At 41.7% G+C, this 24,610-nt stretch overlaps 1 protein-coding gene across 11 annotated transcripts in view; it reads left to right on the top strand.

Moving 5' to 3' along the window:
• SYNCRIP (synaptotagmin binding cytoplasmic RNA interacting protein) overlaps positions 1-24,610 on the top strand; it is a 73,833-nt gene that overhangs the window by 15,005 nt on the left and 34,218 nt on the right. For all 11 annotated transcript variants that reach the window (XR_008402021.1, XR_008402024.1, XR_008402023.1 and 8 more), the window contains 2 exons: positions 21,079-21,284; positions 22,501-22,650. Coding sequence is in view for 8 of the 11 variants with exons in the window: in XM_053710496.1 (XP_053566471.1) it covers positions 21,079-21,284; positions 22,501-22,650 (356 nt within the window). In the remaining 3 variants the exon portion in view is untranslated. The remainder of the gene's footprint in view (positions 1-21,078; positions 21,285-22,500; positions 22,651-24,610) is intronic.

Here is a 24,610-nt window from a genome sequence, read left to right as displayed (position 1 = left end):
CTGAGGAGATTGTTGCGCAAACACACGCCCCACCGTTGTGCGCGCTCCTGCACGCACCGGGGACTGAACCAACACCTGCGCTGGCCGGAAGTGATCCAGCAATCGGCCCGCCTCCCTGTAGCTGCTCCCACCAACGATCTGCACCAACGCTGGCTGATGCAGAGAGGGCCACAGAGTGGCTCTCTTTGCATCAGTGTTTAAAAAAAGGTATTGCAGTGATGCCTCGATATCGAGGCATCACAGCAATACCTTGAAAGCGGCTGGAAGCGATCTCTTTAAAGACCCGTTTGTGTTTGACATACCCTGTACGTGTGTCAAAGAGAGACCTTCGGATTCAGGCCTAAAGGTTGCTTATCTAGTAATACTAAAATCTAACCTGCGCCTATTGAATTTCTGCAATACATTTTAGACTAACCTTGATATGTCAGTTTGGGGAGGGGGGGTTCTCTGAGAGGAATTGTTTAGTCAATGGGAAATTAAGCATTTTGCAGTCAGACATGCTGTAAAAAAGTGCTATGATTGTATGCTTCTTCTGTACAAAGTGCTGTTAATTTCATTATTCCTACTATTTCAAGTTTAAGCCTCTGGATATCATTACCGCACCCTTCTCTAGCAGGTTTCCTTTAGTGCTTGCCCTAGCAAGCCAAAGTAAAGGTGTTTATTGTGCCTTTTGTAAAGAACGTATAGCAAAATTGCAAACAAGCAATTCAGTGTCTAAAAGTATATATTTTACTATGAAATACTGTATTTTTTTTTTTTTCTCCATGTCAATGTTTAGCATGCAGAGTTATGCATTTATGTATTGGACTGCACTATTATCACTTTCTAGGTTACTGGAGCTTACTGCCATTGTGTATGCCTAGACCCTATCCACATGGTTAGTATTTTGATTGGATTATTACAGTGAATGCAGTAATCTTAGTTTTTTTATTTTTGCTTATTCTTTATTTTCCTGTACATTCCTGGCAGATTTATTTAATGTCCCTTTAATTTACATCACTATGAAAGCTTTGCTCCATGATTTTCACGTTCAATGTTTTGCCAAACAATTTATTGCTGCTCTTATTGAGACAATATGTAGAAATGATTTGTGAATTAAATAATTTTACTCTTCATTTATCTTTTCTGTTTGACAAGTCAGGCGTCTTACCATTTGACAAATCTCATACAGACATGGTTCTGTCCTTTCTGAGGACTCACGGGTGGAAGGTGAACCTAGAAAAGAGTTCATTACTTCCACAGACAAGGGTTCCCTTCTTGGTAACTCTTAAGATTCCTTATACATGAAAATTTTCTTGACGGAGGTCAGAAAGTTAGATTCTGAATACATGCTGAACCCTTCAGTCCAATCCTCGGCCATCAGTTGCTCAGTGCATGGAGGTAATTGGATTGATGGTGGCGGCAATGGACATCATTCAGTTTGCTCGTTTTAATCTCAGGCCGCTACAGTTGAGCATGCTCAGGCAGTGGAATGGAGATTATGCAAATGTGTCTCCTCAGATATGGATCAGGAGACAAGAGACTCTCTTCTTTGGTTGTCACCGGATCATCTGTCCCAAGGGACGTGCTTCCGCAGGCCCTCATGGGTGATGGTGACAACAGACGCCAGTCTACTAGGTTGGGGTGCAGTCTGGAATTCCCTGAAGGCTCAGCGTGTGTGGACTCAGTTGGAGTCTCTACTTCCAATCAATATTCTGGAATTGAGAGCAATATTCAATGCGCTTCGGCCAAATTCATCCGTTTTCAGTCGGACAACATCATGACTGTTGCTTACATCAATCATCAGGGAGGAACAAGGAGTTCCTTAGCGATGACAGAAGTATCCAAGATAATTCGATGGGCGGAGGCTCACTCTTGTTATCTGTCAGCAATCTACATCCCAGGAGTGGACAACTGGGAAGCAGACTTTTTAAGCAGACAGAAGTTTCATCCAGGGGAGTGGGAACTGCATCCGGAGGTCTTTACCACTCTGATTCTCAGATGGGGCAGATTGGAATTGGATCTGATGGCGTCTTGTGAGAATGCCAAGCTCCCAAGATACGGATCCAGGTCAAGGGATCCTCAGGCCGAACTGATAGATGCCTTGGCAGTGCCTTGGTCGTTCCACCCTGGAGTTTGAATTTAGTTCTAAATGTTCTTCAAGGGGTTCCGTTTGAACTCACGCATTCCATAGATATTAAGTTATCTTAGAAGGTTTTATTTTTGGTTGCTATTTCTTCTGCTCGTAGAGTTTCCGAGCTTTCAGCGTTACAATGTGACTCTCCTTATCTTATTTTCCATTCTGATAAGGTGGTTTTTCGTACAAAACCTGGTTTTCTTCCTAAGGTTGTTTCTAATAAGAATATTAATCAGGAAATTGTTGTTCCTTTATTGTGTCCTAATCCTTCTAAGGAGGAGCGTTTGTTGCATAACTTGGACGTAGTCCGTGCCCTGAAGTTTTACTTGCAGGCGACTAAAGATTTTCGTCAATCATCATCATATATTTTTTTTTTTTTTTTTTCTGGAAAGCGTAGGGGTCAGAAAGCTACGACTACCTTTCTTTTTGGCTGAAGAGTAACATCCATCTGGCATATGAGACTGCTGGACAGCAGCCTCCTGAAAGAATTACGGCTCATTCCACTAGGAATGTGGCTTCCTCATGGGCATTTAAAAACGATGCTACTGTTGAACAGATTTGCAAGGCTGCAACTTTGTCGTCTCTTCACACTTTTTCCAAATTTTCCAAATTTGATACTTTTGCTTCTTCTGAGGCTGTTTTTGAGAGAGATGTTCTTCAAGCAGTGGTGCCTTCCGTTTAGGTTCCTGTCTTGTCCCTCCCTTTCATCTGTGTCCTATAGCTTTGGTATTGTATCCCATAAGTAAGGATGAAATCCGTGGACTCGTCATATCTTGTAAAAGAAAAGGAAATTTATGCTTACCTGATTTTTTTTTTTTTTTTTTCGATATGACGAGTCCACGGCTCACCCTGTCATTTTTAAGACAGGTAATTATTTTTGTTAAACTTAAGTCACCTCTGCACCTTTAGCTTTTCCTTTGTCTTCCTAACTTTGGTCGAATGACTGGAGTGGGAGGGAAGGGAGGAGCTATATATACAGCTCTGCTGTGATGCTCTTTGCCACTTCCTGCTAAAGAGGTGGCGTAATCCCAAAAGTAAATACATTTATCAGGTAAGCATACATTTCCTTTTTAGTGTCCCTTTTAGGGAAAACTTTAATTTTTGTAACTTGTGGTCCACAAGATAACCAGAGAGCTGGAGAGGGGTCTTTAGGACACTAGTGTTTTGTAAATGTATTGTATTCCTGTTTTTTTTTTTTTTTTTATATAATATATTTATTTTAGAAGATACGATGAGTCCACGGAATTCATCCTTATGGGATATCGCCTCCTGGTCAGTGGGGGGCGGCAAAGAGCACCACAGCTGAGCGGTATATATATAGCTCCTCCCACTCCAGTCATTCTCTTTGCCTGTGTTAGTGATAGGAAGATGTAAAGTGAGGTTTTAGTTTAGATTCTTCAATCAAGAGTTTTTTTATTTTTAAAGGGACAGTCAACACCAAAATTTGTGTTGATTTAAAAGATAGATAATCCCTTAATTACCCATTCCCTAGTTTTGCATAACCAACAGTTATAATACATGTTTTACCTCTCAAATACCTTGTATCTCAGCCTCTCCAGACTGCCCCCTTATTTCAGTTCTTTTGACAGGCTTGCATTTTAGCCAATCAGTGCTCACTCCTCGTTAAATTCATGTGCAGGAGCTCAATGTTATCTATATGAAAAACATGAACTAATGCCCTCTAGTGGTAAACGGTCAAAATTCATTTAGATTAGAGGCGGCCTTCAAGGTCTAAGAAATTAGCAAATGAACCTCCTAGGTTTAGTTTTCAACTAAGAATACCAAGAGAACAAAGCAAAATTGGTGATAAAAGTAAATTGGAAAGTTGTTTTAAATGACATGCCCTATTTGAATCATGAGTTGTTGTTGTTTTTTGTTTTTTTTTTTAACTTGACTGTCCCTTTAAATGGTACCAAAGTGTGCTATTTGCTATAGGGTGTAGATGTATTCCTTGTCAGCCTCTAGAGTAGAGCTACAGGTGGCTTTAAAGCAATGGGAACTGGTGGGGTTTTAGCCTCACTGTGCCTCCCATACTTGTGCTGCCCTTATGTTGATGGTTTCAGAGATTATTAACCAAGGCCCTTATGTGTTCACAGAGCTGCAGGAGAGAAGACCTCTTGGAACTGTGAAACTTTCATGCTGTTACTCAGCATTGAGTTAAGTGCAGTCTTCTGGGGCTTGCAGCACATTTCAGAATCGACTGTGCATCTCTCATTTGTTGGGGACTATGGGCTCTGAAGGGCTGTCCTAGTAACAGGGTGTGGGTTCTCATGGGACATATAAGGCAGACCATGCTACCCGACATTACACTTTGTTTCAGTCTGTACTGGCCGTTTATGACGTTGGCCTGGATACACTGTCATGCTTGTTTTAGGGACCGGGTAATAACTGACACTGGCCTTTAAACAAGGGGACTTAGGGCTGACGCTGGGAGAGTGTATTTGGAGCGATAATAGACTCCGGTACATGGCTGCTGTAGACATTTATTTAGTCCGATCGGACTGTGTATTAGGTCACGCCCACGAGGGGCGGGGTTTAGTCTTTGGCGCACTTTGCATTGGTAGACGTGCAGTTTCTTTTCAGTAGAAGTCGGAAGCGGCTGTTCGCACAGACATCCCGTGTGGCACCATAACCGCATGGTTTGCGAATAAAGCAAGCGGTTTTGGGTGTCGTGACCTGACGTCCTGATTTGTGCCTAGAAAGGTCAGCGGACCGTGGGGGCAGGTAGGCGCCTCAGCAGAGCTGTTGTGGCGAGGTGCTCTGGTGTGCAGCAGTTGAGTTTTTCTTATACTTCAAAAGCATTCCTGTCATTTTATTTTTTAAAGGGACAGTCCTATCAGAATTATATTGTACTGTTTCTCCTTTTCACTTGTTTGGTAAATCGTTTATTGGGGTTTTCATTTTTATGTAAACTTGTACAATAAAAATTTACTTTTTTCCTAATCTGTCAGTATGGATTCAGATATCCAGACTGCAGCTTGCTCCATGTGTTTGACTGCCACTGTGGAACCTACAGTTCCTTTTTGCCCCTCCTGTTCTGAGAGGGCCTTACATTATAGAGACAGAATTTTTGATAATCCTTTGCCTAAGGCAGATGCTTCTCAGGAGTCTATAGAAGAGTTGCATATGCCGCAGTTTTCTCCCCAAGCGTCAGTCCCTAACGCCTGCGCAAGCAGGGTCATGTATTTCCCCAGTATCTGCAGCATTTACATTAAAAGATATTGCTGCAGTGATGTCCTCTATGCTTTCTGATGCGTTATCCAACCTTCCTATTGCGCACGGCAAGCGTACAAGAAGGGACACCTATGTGAACACGTATGCCGCTGATTCCATGGTGGCAATTGCGGATGCATCCTCCAGGGGCTCTGAGTTAGAGGTACTCTCTGAGGGTGAACTCTCTGAAGCAGGGAGTGCTTTGCCCTTGGCTGATCCTGTTGTGGTTTCTTTTAGGTTTAAGCTTTAACACCTTCGTTTATTGCTGAGAGAGGTGTTGGTTACCTTGGATGACTGTGACTCAATCATAGTCCCGCCAGAGAAATTGAGTAAGTTAGACAAATATTTAGAAGTTCCTTCTTACTCAGATGTCTTTCCAGTTCCTTAAAGGACTTCGGAGATCATTGCAAAGGAATGGGGAAGACCTGGTATTCCTTTTTCTCCTTTGCCCATATTTAAAAAGATGTATCCTATAGCCGACGCTATTAGGGATTCTTGGCAGACAGTCCCTAAGGTACAGGGGGCTATTTCTACCCTGGCCAAGCGAACTACTATTCCTATCGAGGATAGCTGTGCTTTTAAAGACCGTATGGATAAGAAGTTAGAGGGTCTTCTTAAGAAAGTTTACATCCACCAGGGATTTCTTTTACAACCGGCGGCCTGCATTGTTACTGTGACTAGTGCGGCTGCTTTCTGGTTTGATGCTCTAGAGGAGTTTCTTATGACAGAGACCCCCTTGGGAAGAGATACAGGATCGGATTAAAGCTCTTAAGTTAGCTAATTTGTTTATTACGGATGCTTCTCTGCAGATTACCAAGTTGGCGGCTAAGAGTTCGGGCTTTGTCATCTTAGCACGCAGGGCTTTATGGTTGAAGTCTTGGTCTGCGGATGTGTCATCCAAGTCTAAGCTTTTGGCTAGTCCTTACAAGGGGAAGACCTTGTTCGGGCCTGACTTGAAGGAAATTATTTCTGACATAACGGGAGGTAAGGGTCATCTCCTCCCTCAGGATAAGAAGTCCAAACAGAGGTAGACAAAGTGATTTTTGTTCCTTTCGAAATTTCAAGGGAGTTCCCTCTTCCGCTAAACAGGAAGGGGATTATCCACAAAACAAGTCCACTTGGAGACCCGCCCAGTCTTGGAACAAGGGTAAGCAATCCAAGAAGCCGTCGGCCACTACCAAGTCGGCATGAAAGGTTGGCCCCCGATCCGGGACCAGATCTGGTAGAGGGCAGACTTTCTCTCTTTGTCCAGGCTTGGATAAGAGACATTCAGGATCCCTGGACAATAGAAATTGTGTCTCAGGGGTATCAGTTGGAGTTCAAAACTTCCTCCCCCAGAGGAAGTTTTCTCCTTTCACGATTATCTGTAGACCAGATAAAGAGAGAGGTGTTCTTACAATGTGTAAGATCTTGCCTTCATGGGAGTAATATGTCCCATTCCAATAGAAGAACAGGGACAAGGGTTTTATTCAAATCTCTACGTAGTTCCCAAAAAAGAGGGAACGTTCCGACCTATTTTAGACCTCAAGAGTCTAAACAAATTTCTCAGTTCCATCCTTCAAGATGGAAACTATTCGTACTATTCTTCCTTTGATCCAGGAGGGTCAATTTATGACTACCGTGGATCTAAAGGATTCATATCTTCATGTTCCTATCCACAGAGATCAACACAAGTTCCTGAGGTTTGCCTCTCTGGACAAACATTTTCAGTTCATGGCTCTGCCTTTCGGTCTGGCCACAGCATCCAGAATTTTCACAAAGGTTCTGGGGTCTCTGCTGGTGGTTCTAAGACAGCGGGGCATTGTGGTGGCGCCTTTATATGGACGATATTCGGATCCAGACGTCTTATCAGCTAGCAAAGTCTCATACCGACATTGCTCCTTTCTGAGGACTCACGGGTGGAAAGTGAATCTAGAAAAGAGTTCGCTAGTTCCACAGACAAAGGTTCCTTTCTTGGGAACTCTTAATAGACTCTCTATCCATGAAGATCTTTCTGACGGAGGTCAGACAGTTAAAGATTCTGAATACATGCAGATCCGTTCAGGCCAATCCTCTGCTGGCTCAGTGCATGGAGGCGATTGGGTTGATGGTAGCGGCAATGGACATAGTTTTGTTTGCTCATTTTCATCTCAGACCTCTGCAACTGAGCATGCTCAGACAGTGGAATGTAGATTACACAAATTTGTCTCTTCAAATAAATCTGGATCAGGAAACAAGGGACTCTCTTCTATGGTGGTTGTCGCTGGTACTTGCTTCCGCAGACCCTCATGTGTGATGGTGACAACGGACGCCAGCCTGATAGGATGGGGAGCAGTCGGGAACTCCCTGAGGGCTCAGGGTGTATTGTTCTCAATCGGAGTCTCTACTTCCCATCAATATCCTAGAGTTGAGATCAATATTCAATGCTCTTCAGGCTTGGCCTCAGTTGGCTTCGGCCAGGTTCATCAGATTCCAGTCGGAAAACATTACGACTGTAGCTTACATCAATCATCAGTGAGGAACAAGGAGTTCCTTAGCGATGACAGAAGTAGCCAAGATTCAGTGGGCGGAGGCTCACTCTTGTTTTCTGTCGGCAATCCACATTCCAGGAGTGGAAAACTGGGAAGCGGATTTTCTGAGCAGACAGACTTTTCATCCGGGGGAATGGGAACTCCATCCGGAGGTATTTGCCCATCTGATTCTCAGATGGGGCAGGCCGGAGTTGGATCTTATGGCATCTTGTCAGAATACAAAGCTTCCGAGATACAGGTCCAGAGATCCCCAGGCCGAGCTGATAGATGCCTTGGCAGTGCCTTGGTCGTTCAACCTAGCTTATGTGTTCCCTCCATTTGCTCGAGTCAAACAGGAGAGGGCTTTGGTGATCCTCATCGCTCCTGCGTGGTCTTGCAGGACTTGGTATGCCGATCTGGTAGTAATGTCATCTCAACCACTGTGGAAACTTCCATTGAGGGAAGACCTCATTCAGGGACCCTTCCATCATCCGAATCTAATTTCTCTGCAGCTAACTGCTTGGAGATTGAACGCTTGATTTTATCTAAGGGAGGGTTCTCTGATTCTGTCATTGATACCTTAATTCAGGCACGTAAGCCTGTTACTAGAAAGTCTTACCATAAGATATGGCGCAAATATATTTATTGGTGCGAATCCAAGGGCAACTCATGGAGTAGGGTTAGGATTCTCAGGATTTTATCTGTTCTCCAAGAAGGATTGGAGAAAGGGTTGTCAGCAAGTTCCTTAAAGGGACAGATTTCTCTTTTGTCTGATTTGCTACACAAGCGTCTCGCAGATGTTCAAGAGGTTCAATCTTTTTGTCAGGCTCTGACTAGAATCAGGCCTTTGTTTAGACCAATTGCTCCTCCTTGGAGTTTGAATTTATTTCTTAATGTTCTTCAAGGGGTTCCGTTTGAACCCATGCATTCCATAGATAACTTGTGGTTCCTTCTTTGTGTCCTAATCCTTCTTCTAAGAAGGAGCGTCTGTTACATAATTTGGACGTGATCCATGCCTTGAAGTTCTATTTACAGGCGACTAAGGATTTTCGTCAATCGTCTTCCTTGTCATTTTTTCAGGGAGGAGTAGGGGTCAGAAAGCTACGGCTACCTCTTTCTTTTTGGCTGAAGAGTATCATCCGTTTTGCATATGAGACTGCTGGACGGAAGCCTCCTGAACAAATTACGGCTCATTTCACTAGAGCTGTGGCTTCCTCATGGGCATTCAAAAATGATGCTTCTGATGAACAGATTTGCAAAGCTGCGACCTGGTCGTCTCTTCATACTTTTTCCAAATTCTACAAATTCGATACTTTTGCCTCATCTGAGGCTGTTTTTGGGAGGAAAGTGCTTCAAGCAGTGTTGCCTTCCGTTTAGGTTTCCTGTCTTGTCCCTCCTGTTTCATCCGTGTACTATAGCTTTGGTATTGTATCCCACAAGTAAGGATGAATTCCGTGGACTCATTGTATCTTGTAAAAGAAAAGGAAATTTATTCTTGCCTAATTTGTTTCTTTTACGATACGCTGAGTCCACGGCCCACCCTGTTTTTATAGGGCAGGTCTTTCATTGGTTAAACTTCAGTCACCTCTGCACCTTGGCTTTTCCTTTCTCTTTCTAACTTCGGTCGAATGACTGGAGTGGGAGGGAAGGGAGGAGCTATATATACAGCTCTGCTGTGGTGCTCTTTGCCTCCTCCTGCTGACCAGGAGGCGATATCCCACAAGGATGAAGTCCGTGGACTCATGGTATCGCAAAAGAAACAAATTTATCAGGTAAGAATAAATTTCCTTTTAATTTGTTTTCTTGAATAAAGTATTAAATCGCATACATTCAAGACATTAGTCTCAACAAAAAAGGAAAACAAAAAAAAAACCTCATAGGATCTGAGCAATGTAGATCAAGAAGAAAAAAAAAACTTTCTTGCTGTTCAAATGGAATAGTATAGGCACTTACAAAATTTTGCAAAACAATTAGAACAAGCAAGAATCATAGCATTTGTGCAATTTGAAATATATGGAGACCTCATCTTAATTTAAATACAATCTCGCCAAATTTAACTAGGTAATATTTAACACATTACATGGGGCCTAAGACAGAAACTGGTCAGAAGCAGAACAAGAAAAGTCATTCTCTGTACAAGTCTGGCTGTATGCTAATCGTAATACAATTCAACTAAATAAATAAATATATATATATATATATATTTATTTATTTGCACATAGTCTAAGTTAACCAATAGTTTAACTTGGGGATGCACCGAAATTTCAGCCGCCGAAAATGGGCCTATCCCATTTCTGCCGAAAGAGGGGCAAATCAGCCGGAAATTAAATGCTCTATGTGAAATTAAATTAACCCCTGGCAGACAGTTTTTTATCCCCTAAGTGTCCTCCCCTGTGCCTCACTGACCGCTATAAGCAGTTACAAGTCACACCTAAATTTAGCCCTGTGTGGCTGGGTTATTTCCAGGCCATAATCAAGTGAACAACAGGCCCCAGAATGCCTCGCCGGTAGAGGGGGTGCGGCACTGTGGTCTGTTCACTAACTTAAAGCAGATTGAGAGAGGGAACTTGCTGTGTCAGGTGAATTTTATGACACTTGCCTATAGAGCCATATAGTTACTTGTAACAGATCCTCCTGTCAGTGTGTGAAAGGCTCATACATATATATTTACCCTTATCTGGCTCCCTATCTAACCTTGACTTTATTTGCAAAAGCAGCTCATTGAGTCCTGCACAATGAGTTGCTTTTTCAAATAGTCACGGTTAGACAGGTTTGACCTTGTTTGTATTTGATCTGGCAGAATTATTCCTCAGGACCTTTAGGATTAAAAGGTTTTTTTCTATTTTTCGTCTAGAAAGTAAGACTAAAGGAAAGTTTTCTTTTTCTGCAGGGTCAGTCTTGTTCTTTGGAGTCCATTCTCAGATTTCTCCTTCTAGGGTATCTGCATTCTGGGTATGTTGAGACACATTCTTGAGCTGGCTTCGGGACATTTCTGAGTTACTGGTTCAGTTTCAGCCTGGGAATGGGATCTAGGTATTTTCCTGAAATTTTTCTTTTCAGGTTCTGGCCTAAGTAGTGTCTATTCTCCTTTGGTTCTTGAGGCTCTGTTCATAAGAATATAGACCTGAAGGATGTGCTTTAGGTATGAGAAGACTTCAGGTCCAGGAAAAGTGCAAGGATTCTTTCTGGACAATATTGATTCAGGTGTCATCCCTTTTTCAAGCAAACTATTGTTCTGGAAATGTGGAACATTTTCTTCCCATGGATGAGAAATGGTCTGAATCCCCTAGCTCCATCTTCTAGAAGGGTTTTTTGGAGGCCTTTATAGATCCTCTATCTAGGAAAAGAATTTATCAAATAAAGGATTTTTCCTGTTGACATTGGGAGTGGATTCCTGAACAGATTGTTCTTTCTGGGGAGTGGGAACTCCATCCGGTAATGTTTTCCAGGTTATAAGCCAAATGGGTGTTTTTGAGGTCGAGAGACCCTCAAGCCTTCTGATAGATGCTTGGGCAGTTCCTTGAAATTTCTGTTTGGCATGTCAGTTTCCTCAGTTTGCTCTCCTTCCGTGAAGCGTTGCTTGGATCAAGCAGGAGAGAGTATCAGTAATTTTTATTGCTCCTGTATGGCCTTGCAAGATCTGGTATGCAGGTCTAATGGAAATGTCATCCCTACATCATGGAGTCTATCTCTCAAGAAGGAGCTTCTGCTTCAGGGGCCCTTCCTTCATCTGGATTGTTTCTCTGAAGCTGTCTGCTTGGAGATTGAACAATTGCCAAGCGTGGATTTCTGAATTGGTTATTGAGAACATGGTTCAGGCTCGTAAGCCTGTTTCTAGAAGCATTTACCATAAGATATGGTATAAATAGCTTATTGTGAGTCTAAATGATGTTCCTAGAGTAGGAGAGGATCCAAGGATTATATCCGTTCTCCAGGATGGCCTTGAAGGGTTTATCTGTCAGTACCCTGATGAGTCAGATTTCTGCTCTCCCATCTGCTATGCAAACGTCTGACGGGCGTGCTGGAGGTACAATCCTTTGTCAGGCCTGTTTAATTCAGTTGCTCCACCTTGGAGTCTTAACCTTGTTCTTAAAGTTTTAAAACAAACTCAGTTTGAGCCTATGCATTCCGTAGATATTAAGTTATCTTGGAAGGTGTTTTTTCTTACTGCTATTCTGCTCGGAGAGTTCTGAACTCAGTTTGCAGTGTGATTCTCCTTATTTCATTTTTCATTCAGATAAGGCAGTTCTCCGTACCCAGTTTGGGCCAGCGCTGCTGTCGCTTGGTGGTTAGCTTCCCTACTTTGTGGGCAGCAGGTCATGGGATTGAATCCACCTGGAGGGTTGGATTTCATGTTAAGTTTCGGACTGGAATATTAATCAGGAGATTGGTTTTCATTCTCTCTATCCTAATCCTTTTTCTCATAAGGAACGTTTATTACTCAACTTAGTCATTGTGCGTACTATTAAGTTCTGTTTCCAGGCTTCAAGGACCTTTGCTTTGTTTGTTTTCTGGAAAAGTTAAGGTCAGAAAGCTACTGCCATTTTTCTTCTTTTTGGTTAAGAAGTATTATTATTTGTTGTTTGGCATATGAGACTGCTGGATAGCAGCTTCCAGAGAGATTTACAACTCATTCCACCAGGATGAATGAAGTCTTTGTTGAACAGATCTGTAAGGCTTTGACTTGGGTTTCCTGGCTCTCTTTGTAAATTCTATAAAGTCATTTTTTTTTCCTCGACTGAGGTTTCTTTTGGGAGAAAGGGTTCTACAGGCAGTGGTACCTTTTGTTTAGGTTACCTGTCTTGCCCTCCCATATAATCTGTGTCCTCTAGCTTGGGTATTGATTCCCAACAGTAATTGATGGTCCGTGGACTCACTGTGTCATTAAAAAGAAAACAAAATTTATGCTTACCTGATAAATTTATTTTCTCTTGTAAGGTGTATCCAGTCCACGGATCATCCATTACTTGTGGGATATTCTCATTCCCAACAGGAAGTTGCAAGAGGACACCCACAGCAGAGCTGTTATATAGCTCCTCCCCTAACTGCCATATCCAGTCATTCTCTTGCCACTCTCAACACGCATGTAGGTAGTAAGAGAGAGTGGTGAAATATAGTTTGTTTTTTATCTTCAATCAAAAGTTTATTTTAAATGGTACCGGAGTAAATAGAAGAAGAAGAATCTGCCTGAGTTTTCTATGATCTTAGCAGGTTGTAACTAAGATCCATTGCTGTTCTCACATATGTCTGAGGAGAGAGGTAACTTCAGCGGGAGAATGGCGTGCAGGTTACTCTGCTATGAGGTATGTGCAGTTACAATTTTTTCTAGAAATGGAAAATGCTAGAAAATGTTGCTGATACCGGATTAATGTAAGTTAAGCCTGAATACAGTAATTTAATAGCGACTGGTATGCTTACTCTCAGGGGTAATACCCTTATAAAATTGCAATATAAAACGTTTGCTGGCATGTTTAATCGTTTTTATATATGCTTTGGTGATAAAACTTTATTGGGGCCTAGTTTTTTCCACATGGCTGGCTTAAATTTTGCCTAGAAACAGTTTCCTGAGGCTTTCCACTGTTGTAGTATAAAAGTTACAGTTGTTGCAGTTAAAATTACAAACTGTGACATCCAGCTTCCCTCAGGAGTTCCCTGTATGCTATAGGACATCTCTAAAGGGCTCAAAGGCTTTCCAAAGTCTTTTATTGGGGAAGGTAGGGCCACAGCAGGCTGTGGCAGTTTGTTGTGTCTGTTAAACGTCTATTTTTTTTTTTTTTATCCGTTTTTTGAATTAAGGGGTTAATCATCCATTTGCAAGTGGGTGCAATGCTCTGTTAACTTATTACATACACTGTAAAAAATTCGTTTGATTTACTGCCTTTTTTCACTGTTTTTCAAATTTTGACAATTTGTTTCTCTTAAAGGCACAGTACCGTTTTTTATATTTGCTTGTTAACTTGATTTAAAGTGTTTTCCAAGCTTGCTAGTCTCATTGCTAGTCTGTACAAACATGTCTGACATAGAGGAAACTCCTTGTTCATTATGTTTAAAAGCCATGGTGGAACCCCCTCTTAGAATGTGTACCAAATGTACTGATTTCACTTTAAGCAATAAAGATCATATTCCTTCTTTAAAAAAATTTAGCACCAGAGGAATCTGACGAGGGGGAAGTTATGCCGACTAACTCTCCCCACGTGTCAGATCCTTTGACTCGCGCTCAAATGGCGCCAAGTACATCTAGGGCGCCCATAGCGATTACTTTACAAGACATGGCGGCAGTCATGGATAATACACTGTCAGCGGTATTAACCAGACTACCTGAATTTAGAGGTAAGCGAGATAGCTCTGGGGTTAGACGAAATGCAGAGCATACTGACGCTTTAAGAACCATGTCTGATACTGCCTCACAATATGCTGAAGCTGAGGAAGGAGAGCTTCAGTCTGTGGGTGATGTTTCTGACTCAGGAAAGATGATGCAACCTGATTCTGATATTTCTACATTTAAATTTAAGCTTGAACATCTCTGCGTGTTTCTCAGGGAGGTTTTAGCTGCTCTGAATGACTGATACAATTGCAGTGCCAGAGAAATTGTGTAGACTGGATAAATACTATGCAGTGCCGGTGTGTACTGATGTTTTTCCAATACCTAAAAGGTTTACAGAAATTATTAATAAGGAATGGGATAGACCAGGTGTGACGTTCTCTTCCCCTCCTATTTTTAGAAAAATGTTTCCAATAGACGCCACCACACAGGACTTATGACAGACAGTTCCTAAGGTGGAGGGAGCAGTTTCTACTTTAGCAAAGCGTACTACTATCCCTGTCGAGGACAGTTGTGCTTTTTTAGATCCAATGGATAAAAAATTAGGTTACCTTAAGAAAATGTTTATTCAATAAGGTTTTATCCTACAGCCCCTTGCATGCATTGCTCCTGTCACTGCTGCTACGGCGTTCTGGTTTGAGTCTCTGGAAGAGGCTTTGCAGGTAGAGACTCCATTAGATGACATACTTGTCAAGCTTAGAGCACTTAAGCTAGCCAATTCCTTTGTGTTCTGATGCCGTTGTTCATTTGACTAAACTAACTTCTAAGAATTCTGGTTTTGCTATAAAGGCGCGCAGGGCGCTATGGCTTAAATCATGGTCAGCTGACGTGACTTTAAAATCTAAGCTGCTTAACATTCGCTTCAAGGGGCAGACCCTATTCGGGCCTGGTTTGAAGGAGATTATTGCTGATATCACTGGAGGAAAAGGTCATGCCCTTCCTCAGGACAGGTCCAAATCAAGGGCCAAACAGTTTAATTTCGTGCCTTTCGAAACTTCAAGGCAAGTGCGGCATCAACTTCCTCTAATGCAAACAAGAGGGAACTTTTGCTCAGTCCAAGATGGTCTGGAGACCAGAACAGACCTGTGACAAAGGTAAGCAGGCCAAAAAGTCTGCTGCTGCCTCTAAGACAGCATGAAGGAACGGCCCCCTATCCGGTAACGGATCTAGTAGGGGGCAGACTTTAGCTCTTCGCCCAGGTGTGGGCAAGAGATGTCCAGGATCCCTGGGTGTTGGAAATTATATCCCAGGGATATCTTCTGGAATTCAAAGCTTTCCCCCCCCCCCCCCCCCCGAAAAGGGAGATTTCACCTTTCACAATTATCTGCAAACCAGATAAAGAGAGAGGCATTCTTACTGTGTACGACACCTCCTAGTTATGGGAGTGATCCATCCAGTTCCAAAGGAGGGACAGGGTTTTTACTCAAATCTGTTTGTGGTTCCCAAAAAAGAGGGAACCTTCAGACCAATTTTGGATTTAAAGATCTTAAATTCCTCAGTTCCATCATTCAAGATGGAAACTATTCGTACCATCCTACCTATGATCCAGGAGGGTCAATATATGACTACAGTGGATTTATAGGATGCTTATCTTCACATTCCGATAACAAAGATCATCGGTTTCTCAGGTTTGCCTTTCTAGACAGGCGTTACCAGTTTGTAGCTCTTCCCTTTGGATTAGCTACAGCCCCAAGAATCTTTACGAAGGTTCTAGGGTCGCTTCTGGCGGTCCTAAGGCCGCGGGGCATAGCAGTAGCCCCTTACTTAGACGACATCCTGATACAGACGTCAAACTTCCAAGTCTCATATGGACGTAGTACTGGCATTTCTGAGATCGCATGGGTCGAAAGTGAACGAGGAAAAGAGTTCTCTATCCCCACTCAAGAGTTTCCTTCCTAGGGACTCTGATAGATTCTGTAGAAATGAAAATTTACCTGACTGAGTCCAGGTTATCAAAGCTTCTAAATTCCTGCCGTGTTCTTCATTACATTCCGCGCCCTTCGGTGGCTCAGTGCATGGAAGTAATCGGCTTAATGGTAGCGGCAATGGACATAGTGCCGTTTGCACGCCCACATCTCAGACCGCTGCAACTATGCATGCTCAGTCAGTGGAACGGGGATTACACAGATTTGTCCCCTCCTACTAAATCTTGATCAAGAGACCAGGGATTCTCTTCTCTGGTGGCTATCTCGGGTCCATCTGTCCACAGGTATGACCTTTCACAGGCCAGATTGGACAATTGTAACAGATGCCAGCCTTCTAGGTTGGGGTGCAGTCTGGAACTCCCTGAAGGCTCAGGGATCGCGGACTCAGGAGGAGACACTCCTTCCAATAAATATTCTGGAAGAGCGATATTCAATGCTCTTCAGGCTTGGCCTCAGTTAGCAACTCTGAGGTACATCAGATTTCAGTCAGACAACATCACGGCTGTGGCTTACATCAACCATCAAGGGGGAAGAAGTTGTTCCCTAGCGATGTTAGAAGTCTCAAAGATAATTCGCTGGGCAGAGACTCACTCTTGCCACCTATCGGCTATCCATATCCCAGGTGTAGAGAACTGGGAGGCGGATTTTTTAAGTCGTCAGACTTTTCATCCGGAGTGGGAACTCCATCCGGAGGTATTTGCACAACTGATTCATCGTTGGGGCAAACCAGAACTGGACCTCATGGCGTCTCGCTAGAACGTCAAGCTTCCTTGTTACGGATCCAGGTCCAGGGATCCCAAGGCGACGCTAATAGATGCTCTAGCAGCGCCCTGGTCTTTCAACCTGGCTTATGTGTTTCCCTCGACTGATTGCCAAGGTCAAGCAGGAGAGAGCATCAGTGATTTTGATAGCACCTGCGTGGCCACGCAGGACCTGGTATGCAGATCTGGTGGACATGTCATCCTTTCCACCATGGACTCTGCCTCTGAGACAGGACCTTCTAATTTAGGGTCCTTTCAACCATCCAAATCTAATTTCTCTGAGACTGACTGCCTGGAAATTGACCGCTTGATTTTATCAAAGCGTGGCTTCTCCGAGTCAGTCATTGATACCTTAATACAGGCACGAAAGCCTGTCACCAGGAAAATTTACCATAAAATATGGCGTACATATCTTTATTGGTGTGAATCCAAGGGTTAGGATTCCCAGGATATTATCTTTTCTCCAAGATGGTTTGGAAAAAGGATTGTCAGCTAGTTCCTTAAAAGGACAGATTTCTGCTCTGTCTATTCTTTTGCACAAGCGTCTGGCAGATGTTCCAGATGTTCAGGCATTTTGTCAGGCTTTGGTTAGAATCAAGCCTGTGTTTAAACCTGTTGCTCCCCCATGGAGCTTAAATTTGGTTCTTAGGGTTCTTCAAGGAGTTCCGTTTGAACCTCTTCATTCCATAGATATCAAACTTTTATCTTGGAAAGTTCTGTTTTTGATAGCTATTTCCTCGGCTCGTAGAGTCTCCGAGTTATCTGCTTTACAATGTGATAATCCTTATCTGATCTTCCATACGGATAAGGTAGTCCTGCATACCAAAACCTGGGTTTTTACCTAAGGTGGTATCTAACAAGAATATCAATCAAGAGATTGTTGTTCCATCTTTGTGTCCTAATCCTTCAAAGAAGGAACGTCTATTGCACAATCTGGACGTGGTTCGTGCTTTAAAGTTTTACTTACAAGCTACTAAAGATTTTTGTCAAACATCTGCTTTGTTTGTTGTCTACTCTGGACAGAGGAGAGGTCAAAAGGCTTCGGCAACTACTCTTTATTTTTGGCTAAGAAGCATAACCGATCCGCTTAGCCTATGAGACTGCTGGCCCACAGCCTCCTGAAAGGATTACAGCTCATTCTACTAGAGCTGTGGCTTCCACTTGGGCCTTTAAAAATGAGGCTTCTGTTTAACAGATTTGCAAGGCGGCGACTTCAAATACGCTTCATACTTTTTCAAAGTTCTACAAATTTGATACTTTTGCTTCTTCTGAGGAAATTTTTGGGAGACAGGTTTTACAGGCAGTGGTACCTTCCGTTTTAAGTACCTACCTTGTCCCTCCCTTCATCCGTGTACTTTAACTTTGGTATTGGTATCCCACAAGTAATGGATGATCCGTGGACTGGATACACTTTACAAGAGAAAACATAATTTATGCTTACCTGATAAATTTCTCTTGTGGTGTATCCAGTCCACGGCCCGCCCTGTCATTTTAAGGCAGGTAATTATTTCATTTAAACTACAGTCACCACTGCACCCTATGGTTTCTCCTTTCTCTGCATGTTTTCGGTCGAATTACTGGATATGGCAGTTAGGGGAGGAGCTATATAACAGCTCTGCTGTGGGTGTCCTCTTGCAACTTCCTGTTGGGAATGAGAATATCCCACAAGTAATGGATGATCCGTGGACTGGATACACCACAAGAGAAATAAATTTATCAGGTAAGCATAAATTGTGTTTTTCTTGACACAGTGAGCCCACGGCCCTCCCCTTTTTTTTTTCTTTTTTTTTTAAGACAGGGATTTGTCACCTCTGCAACTTATTTCCTTTCCTTCGGTCAAATGACTGGGGTTTGTGGGAAGGGAAGTGATCAGCTCTGCTTTGGTGCTCTTTGCCCCCTCCTGCTGGCCAGGAGTGATATTCCCAACAGTAATTGGCGATCTGTGGACTCACCGTGTCAACAAAGAAATAAATATCAGGTAAGCATAAATTGTTATGCTTACCAGATAAATTCCCTTTCTTTCATGTAATTGGCAAGAGTCCATGAGCTAGTGACGTATGTGATGTACAATCCTACCAGGAGGGGCAAAGTTTCCCAATCCTCAAAATGCCCATAAATACACCCCTCACCAGACCCACAATTCAGTTTTACAAACTTTGCCTCCTATGGAGGTGGACACCGGTTTTGGTATCCGGATCTGGTTCGGATGTCCAGTTGCCAGCCTTGGCCACTTCCGTTAAGGCCAGACCTACTGTCTCAAGGTCCGTTTTTCCATCAGGATCTCAAATCATAAAATTTGAAGGTATGGAAATTGAACGCTTAGTACTAAGTCATAGAAGTTTCTCTGACTCAGTGATTAATGCTATGTTACAAGCTTGTAAATCTGTCTCTAGAAAGATTTATTATAGAGTTTGGAAGACTTGCATTTCATGGTGTTCTTCTCATAAATTCTCTTGGCATTCTTAGAATTTTACAGTTTCTTCAGGATGGTTTGGGTAAGGGTTTGTCTGCAAGTTCCTTGAAGGGACAAATCTCTGCTCTTTCTGTTTTATTTCACAGAAAGATTGCTATACTTCCTGATATTCACTGTTTTGTACAGGCTTTAGTTTGTATTAAGCCTGTCATTAAATCAATTTCTCCTTGGAGTCTTAATTTGGTTCTGAAGGCTTTACAGGCTCCTGCATTTGAGCCTATGCATTCTTTGGACATTAAACTACTTTCTTGGAAAGTGTTGTTCCTTTTGGCTATCTCTTCTGCTAGAAAAGTTTCTGAGCTATCTGCTGTTTCTTGTGAGTCTCCTTTTCTGATTTTTCATCAGGATAAGGCAGTTTTGCAGACTTCTTTTCAATTTTTACCTAAGGTTGTGAATTCTAACAACATTAGTAGAGAAATTGTTGTCCCTTCCTTGTGTTCTAATCCTAAGAATTCTTTGGAAAGATCCTTACATTCTTTGGATGTGGTAAGAGCTTTGAAATATTATGTGGAAGCTACTAAAGATTTCAGGAAGACTTCCAGTCTATTTGTTTTATTTTCTGGTCCTAGGAAAGGTCAGAAGGCTTCTGCTATTTCCTTGGCTTCTTGGTTGAAACTTTTGATTCATCAAGCTTATTTGGAGTCGGGTCAGGCCCCGCCTCAGAGAATTACAGCTCATTCTACTAGATCAGTCTCCACTTCGTGGGCTTTTAAGAATGAAGCTTCAGTTGATCAGATTTGCAAAGCGGCAACTTGGTGGTCCTCCTTTTTTTTTTTTTTTTTTTTTTTTTTTTTTTTTTGGGTTGTGGATTAATTTTTTCAGCGGAAAATGGCTGTTTTTATTTTTATCCCTCCCTCTCTAGTGACTTGCGTGGAGTTCCACATCTTGGGTATTGCTATACCATACGTCACTAGCTCATGAAATCTTGCCAATTACATGAAAGATATCATAATTTATGTAAGAACTTACCTGATTAATTTATTTCATATTGGCAAGAGTCCATGAGGACACCCTTTTTATGGTGGTTATGCTTTTTTGTATAAAGCACAATTTCCAAATTTCTTTTGTTGATGCTTTCTACTCCTTTCTTTATCACCCCACTGCTTGGCTATTCGTTAATCTGATTTGTGGGTGTGGTGAGGGGTGTATTTATAGGCATTTTGAGGTTTGGGAAACTGCCCCTCCTGGTAGGATTGTATTTCCCATACGTCACTAGCTCATGGACTCTTGCCAATATGAAAGAAATTAATTTATCAGGTAAGTTCTTACATAAATTATGTTTTCTTCCGGATAAAGAGTACACGACCCCCGTCTGTTTTTTCTTGTCTAATGGCGGTCCCCTATTTCTTATTCTTCTGGCACCATTTATACCCTGATATTTCTCCTACTTTTCCTTGTTCCCTCGGCAGAATGACTGGGGTAATGAGGAAGTGGGAGGGATATTTAAGCCTTTGGCTGGGTTGACTTTGCCGCCTCCTGGTGACCAGGTGTTGTATTTCTCAACAGAGAGGAATTAAGCCGTGGACTCTCCCTATCCGGAATGAAAGGAATTTATCTGGTAAGCATAAATTAAAAAGTTATTTAAAATTGTATGTTTTATCTGAATCACAAAATTAAAAATGTGGGGGTTTGTGTCGCTTTTAATGTTCAATGGTGTTCAAATGTATACTTCTGCTTACTTGGAACAGTCTTTTGTATTGATGTTTATCTGTTTGTGTAAAATATATACATCTTAATTTACTGTGGATCTGACACCCTTGAATTTTTGCTCCTTTTCAGAGGGTCTTACTGATGTCATCTTATATCATCAACCAGATGATAAAAAAAAGAATAGAGGTTTTTGCTTTTTGGAATATGAAGATCATAAAACTGCTGCTCAGGCAAGGCGTAGATTAATGAGTGGCAAAGTAAAAGTTTGGGGAAATGTTGTGACTGTGGAATGGGCTGACCCTATTGAAGATCCTGATCCAGAGGTCATGGCAAAGGTAACTACAATCCAGTAATTGCAGTGTAAAGTGTGTTGAAAAAAGGCTGCTGTGGCATCCCTCCCTCCCCCACACTTACCCAGTTTGGCACCAAGAGTGTGTGCGCTAATATGGGTATGATAATGTAATACTGCTGCTTAGCACTGGCTAATGCACAGTATTATCCTTTTTTTCTTTCCCATTAAGTATTAAAACCTAAAGAGTATGTGTTGTGCAAGGATAACAAAATATAATCCTTTATTCATATGAAGAGAGCACATACTGCTAGTTCATTATTGATAAGAGTATGCATTTTGCAGCACAATAGTGCCTGAGAGCTGACTTGAAGGGACGTTAAATTTATTAATATTATCAAATTTGCTTAGTTACCATGATATTCTGTTTTGAAAATACCTAGGTAGGCATCTGAAGTACTACATGGCAAGAAGTAGTGCTGTTATCAAGTGCTCTTGCTAAACTGTTGCCATATAGTGCTCTAGAAATAGTCCAGCTCCTAAGCATTTGTCCCTGCTTTTCAACCAAAGACACCAAGCCAACAAAGAGAAATTGATAATAGAAGTTAATTAGAAAGTTGTTTAAAATTGCATGCTCTATCGGAATCAGGAAAGGAACATTTTGGATTTGATATACCTTTTTTAAAAGTGATTGTAAAGTTTTAAGATGTACTACAGCGTATATGAAATCATTCATATAAACAGGGGTACTTTAAGTCATTAAAATTATTTGCCATTTAGAGATGGTAAACTAATCGGCTTCATCCAATCGTTGCGTGCCCCGAGGCATCAATCTGTTAAAGTATTGGATGCAGGCGGAGGAATGAAGCAATCTTTATCTATATATATCTCTCTATCTTTAGAGTTCTAGCTTTAGCGCGCTCTCTAGCGAGCATCTCTATTGCTTTCCAGTGCGGGCCGCACGCTCTCTAGCGAGCATCTCTAGCGAGCATCTCTATCATCGCAAATACACTTGCAAAAGTCAATGTTCCTTTATTGTATATAACAGAAGCAGTTACATGTTTAATTGCTGTTCATGAACAGCACCTGCTGGTTTAGATTTCTAAACATATCAACTGCACTGTACCACAGTTACATATTGAAAGTGAATGTTGCCACTGTGAATTATTTGTTTTTGGCGTTTTAGGTATGCTGATTTACCCTGCGTCCCCATTCCAGTTTACTGTATGTCCAAACAAAGCCAATTTATTTTTTCTTTTCAGGTTAAGGTTTTGTTTGTACGCAACCTTTCAAATACTGTTACAGAAGAAATCCTAGAAAAGGCATTTGGCCAGTTTGGTAAATTGGAGCGGGTCAAAAAACTTAAAGATTATGCTTTTATTCATTTTGATGAGAGAGTTGGTGCAGTTAAGGTGAGTTGACTTTGACATACATAAAATGTAGTCTTCATCTAGAACATTTTTTTATGAAACCCTATGGACATTGGCAGATGGGATAATAGTCTCTCTAAGCATAGGCAAAATATTTGCATTCAAAATGTTCATTGGGGTCAGTCATTGACCAATTTAATTGAGCTCCTGCAATGATCTAGCAGTTTGAGTAGGATATTGCATGGTTGGTGTTCTGGATCTTGCATGATACAGTCCATAAACAAGGCAATGGGGGGGGGGGGGGGGAATTTGAGTTACTGTATATTACATGCAAATAGGGCTGCAACTAACTATTTTCATAATCAATCGGACGATTATTTTTTTCGATTAACAGGATAAAAAAAATCTAATTTTTCCCTATATTTAAAATAAAATCCACATACTTATTGAGTGTTACAAATATAAACTTCAGACTAAAACTTTACATTAACACAACTGTTTGTCCAATTTTTAAGCCGCAGCTCACACACACACACACACACACACACACACATATATATATATATATATACATATATACATATATATACGCACTCGATATAAAAAGTCTACACACCTCTGTTAAAATGTCAGGTTTCTGTGATGTAAAAAAAAAATGAGGCAAAGATAAATCATTTCAGAACTTTTTCCACCTTTAATGTGACCTATAAACTGTACAACTCAATTGAAAAACAAACTGAAGTATTTTAGGTGGAGGGAAGAAAACAAAAATAATGTGGTTGCATAAGTGTGGGGGATGTAGCTGTGTTCAGAATTAAGCAACCACATTCAAAATCATGTTAAATAGGAGTCGGCATACACCTGCCATAATTTAAAGTGCCTCTGATTAACCCCAAATAAAGTTAAGCTGCTCTAGTTGGTTTTTCCTGAAATTTTCTTAGTCACATCCCACAGCAAAAGCCATGGTCCACAGAGAGCTTCCAAAGCATCAGAGGGATCTCATTGTTAAAAGGTATCAGTCAGGAGAAGGGTACAAAAGAATTTCCAAGGCATTAAATATACCATGGAACACAGTGAAGACAGTCATCAAGTGAAGAAAATATGGCACAACAGTGACATTACCAAGAACTGGACGTCCCTCCAAAATTGATTAAAAGACAAGAAGAAAACTGGTCTGGGAGGCTACCAAGAGGCCTACAGCAACATTAAATGAGCTGCAGGAATATCTGGCAAGTACTGGCTGTGTGGTAAATCTGACAACAATCTCACGTATTCTTCATATGTCTGGGCTATGGGGTAGAGTGGCAAGACGAAAGCCTTTTCTTACGAAGAAAAACATCCAAGTCAGGCTACATTTTGCAAAAACACATCTGAGGTCTCCAAAAAGCAAGCATGTGGGAAAAGGTGTTATGGTCTGATGAAACCAAGGTTGAACTTTTTGGCCATAATTCCAAAAGATGTTTGGCGCAGAAACACTGCGCATCACCAAAAGAACACAATACCCACAGTGAAGCATGGTGGTGTCGGCATCATGCTTTGGGGCTGTTTTTCTTCAGCTTGAACTGGGGCCTTAGTTAAGCTAGAGGGAATTATGAACATTTCCAAATACCAGTTAATATTGGCACAAAACCTTCAGGCTTCTGCTAGAAAGCTGAACATGAAGGGGAACAACACCCCAAAGCATACATCCAAATCGACAAAGGAATGGCTTCACCAGAAGATTAAAATTTTGGAATGGCCCAGTCAGAGCCCAGACCTGAATCTGATTGAAAATCTGTGGGGTGATCTGAAGAGGGCTGTGCACAGGAGAGGTCCTCGCAATCTGACAGATTTGGAGTGTTTTTGCAAAGAAGAGTAGGCAAATCTTGCCAAGTCAAAATGTGCCATGCTGATAGACTTATACCCAAAAAGACTGAGTGCTGTAATAAAATCAAAAGGTGCTTCAACAAAGTATTAGTTTAAGGGTATGCACACTTATGCAACCATATTTTATTTTTATATT

The sequence above is a fragment of the Bombina bombina genome, chromosome 4 (genome assembly GCF_027579735.1).
Source record: "Bombina bombina isolate aBomBom1 chromosome 4, aBomBom1.pri, whole genome shotgun sequence".
Taxonomy (NCBI): domain Eukaryota; kingdom Metazoa; phylum Chordata; class Amphibia; order Anura; family Bombinatoridae; genus Bombina; species Bombina bombina.
Note: the sequence above shows the minus strand (reverse complement) of the source record. Positions and strands in the feature narration are given on the sequence as shown.